Raw genomic sequence first — 2,422 nt, 5'->3', positions numbered from 1 at the left:
AAAAAAAAAAAAAAAAAAAAAAAAAAAAAAAAAAAAAAAAAAAAAAAAAAAAAAAAAAAAAAAAATTTTTCTTCTTCACCAAATACCCGGAGGATCGTGTACGACGAAAGGGGAAAAGACTGAAACAACGACAGCAGGGACTACCTCCACCGTTTCGATAGTCGGAAGAAAATGGCAGATCAGAAGGCAGTCACAACAAAAAGGGTCAAAGAAACTACTTCGGAAACGCGAAAATCTAAGTCAAGAAAGGAGACTTCTGCAAAAGGAAAGACTAACAAGGTGGCGGAGAGAAAAGGGACGGATGCGAAGGGGACCGGCGTGATGCCGAGCGACGTGGAGTTGATAACGGATTGGAAGAAGGAAATAGCTTCATTCTTCCGAGAAATGAGAGATGAAGGACGAGCTATAGCTGAGGAAATGAGGGTGAAGAGTCGAGAAAGGATAGGGGAATGCCTGAGGAATCAGAGCGAATCGGTAGCAGAGCAAATATTCCGATCGAAAATGGCCGCGACTGAAGATGGGGCTGATATGAGGACTTTTCTTAGTCTGACGGAGCAAGAGTTTCGAGAAATGAAGATTTCAGAGGATCAATGGGGATTACTGGTGAGGGAGTATTTAACCGGACGGGCAGTCAAGCAGTGGGACTATGTATATAGATCAGGGATAGACATGACAAATTGGTCTCTAGTGGGTGAAAGGCTCTGTGAGAGATTCCGCGTATTACCACGGGATAGCATGATATTTAAGATGAAGGAAAACGTATGGAAGGGAGACTACAATGAGTATACAAATGCGTTTACGGATATAGTGATTACAGGAGAAGAGTTGCCAGAAGAGGAATTGGTTATGTTTTATCTTGCGGGATTACCCGAGGACATTGGAGATAAGTTGACGGAACATGGGAAGAGGGAATTTCCTACTTGGCATGAAGCAGCAAAGGCATTAAGAGATTACATAGTTCCGATGAATGCTTGGCGGTCAAAGAGAAAACGCACGGTACGAGAAATGCAGGGTGTGGAAGGGCCACAGGCCACGGCAGACGGCAGCCCTAAGGTGGACGGAGATAGAAATAATAGCAAAACGGAAGACTCAAATAGTGTATCGCGAAGGTTTACCCCATCGGTCAGAGTAGCTACAGAAGGGGAACGAGACGTAATTCGTTGTTACGAGTGTACAGGAAGGGGACACATGGGAAGGGACTGCCCTCTGCGAAATGGAGTAATGAGAAGGAGAGGAGAAACTTGCTCTAAGTGCGGAGGGAAGGACCATTATGCAAGAGAATGTGCAACAGTACGACGAATATTGGTTGGAAGTCAGAGAGTAAATATGGGGACGAGCACTGAGTTGAAAGAGGGAACAAATCGATTAAACGAGAAGGCCTAGGCATTGAAGGAGACAAGTGTTCTAGGCCGGAACATAGTATTGGCAGAGTGGGCCAGGTCGTTACGAGCCCCAGTGCCATTGAGATCTCCAACCCGGTACAACGATGTGGTCGAGCAAGAGTAGATAACGGATTAAACGGGAACGAACCAATAACGCGAATTGGGAGGCGGGTATTGTTGTTGAACGGGAACAGAGAACAACAAGGCGAGAACAGGAGCGGAACGGATGAGTGTGAATTTTGGAGGAAGAGGGAGGTAGTAGAGACGGTAAAGGGAGAAGATATAATTATACCGCCTTGGTTGTGGAAGGAAGATGGATCAGCGGACAATCACGGGACATTATGTAGAGTTTGTAGTGGCGGTAGAACAGCAGTGTTACCGTTGGAGATAACAGGGTATCGATGCGAAGGTTTATTGGATACCGGGGCATCAAGGAGTTTTATTCAACCGTCTGTGGTAGAAAGATTAGGGCTAAGAACGAGAGCCTTGACAGAGGAGTATTCCTTTACTGTTGCTAACGGAGAAATCATTAAAATACACAGTGAGGTGCCGCGATTGGCAATATTATGTGGAGGCGAATGTTTTACGGGAAATTTCCTAATAGGACAGGTGCCATACGCTGTGATCCTAGGGATTGATTGGCTTGATAGGTACAAGGTAGCGTGGTTTTTTGGAGCGGATAAACTTAGAACGTATGTAAATGGAAGAATGTGTAATTTACCCGTGTTACGAGGAGAGGGAGAAAGGCCAATGGAATCTACGAGAAAAGGAGAGTCGGATAAAACAGATGCGGACCTGGCATATGAGGAGTTAGCCAAACAAGTATCTAAGATGTCAGCGGAAGAGGCAGCAGTATTTTTACGTGCACCGAGCAAGAGATACAAAGTGAAACATAGGAAGTCAGGAAGGATAAAAATAAAGGAAGTAATAGATCAGGCTAGGAAAAATGCTAAGGAATTGAAGGGCGCGATACAGGGCTTAAACTGTATTGCCGAATTGCCTGAAACTGAGATCGATCTAAACAGGCAAGGGTCGATTGC

General features: G+C 45.0%; 1 protein-coding gene across 1 annotated transcript; it reads left to right on the top strand.

Annotated features, from left to right (window-relative positions):
• Positions 1-171: 171 nt before the first annotated feature.
• Positions 172-1,222, top strand: EMH_0039660 (uncharacterized protein; the record flags this gene model as incomplete). Its single annotated transcript, XM_013495424.1, has 2 exons — positions 172-996; positions 1,178-1,222. 2 exons carry the CDS (start codon positions 172-174, stop codon positions 1,220-1,222), a joined length of 870 nt encoding a protein of 289 aa, XP_013350878.1.
• Between the last annotated feature and the right edge of the window lie 1,200 nt (positions 1,223-2,422).

The sequence above is a fragment of the Eimeria mitis genome, genomic scaffold (genome assembly GCF_000499745.2).
Source record: "Eimeria mitis Houghton genomic scaffold, Emh_scaff1568, whole genome shotgun sequence".
Classification (NCBI taxonomy): Eukaryota; Apicomplexa; class Conoidasida; order Eucoccidiorida; family Eimeriidae; genus Eimeria; species Eimeria mitis.
This window is presented reverse-complemented; position numbering and strand designations above follow the sequence as displayed.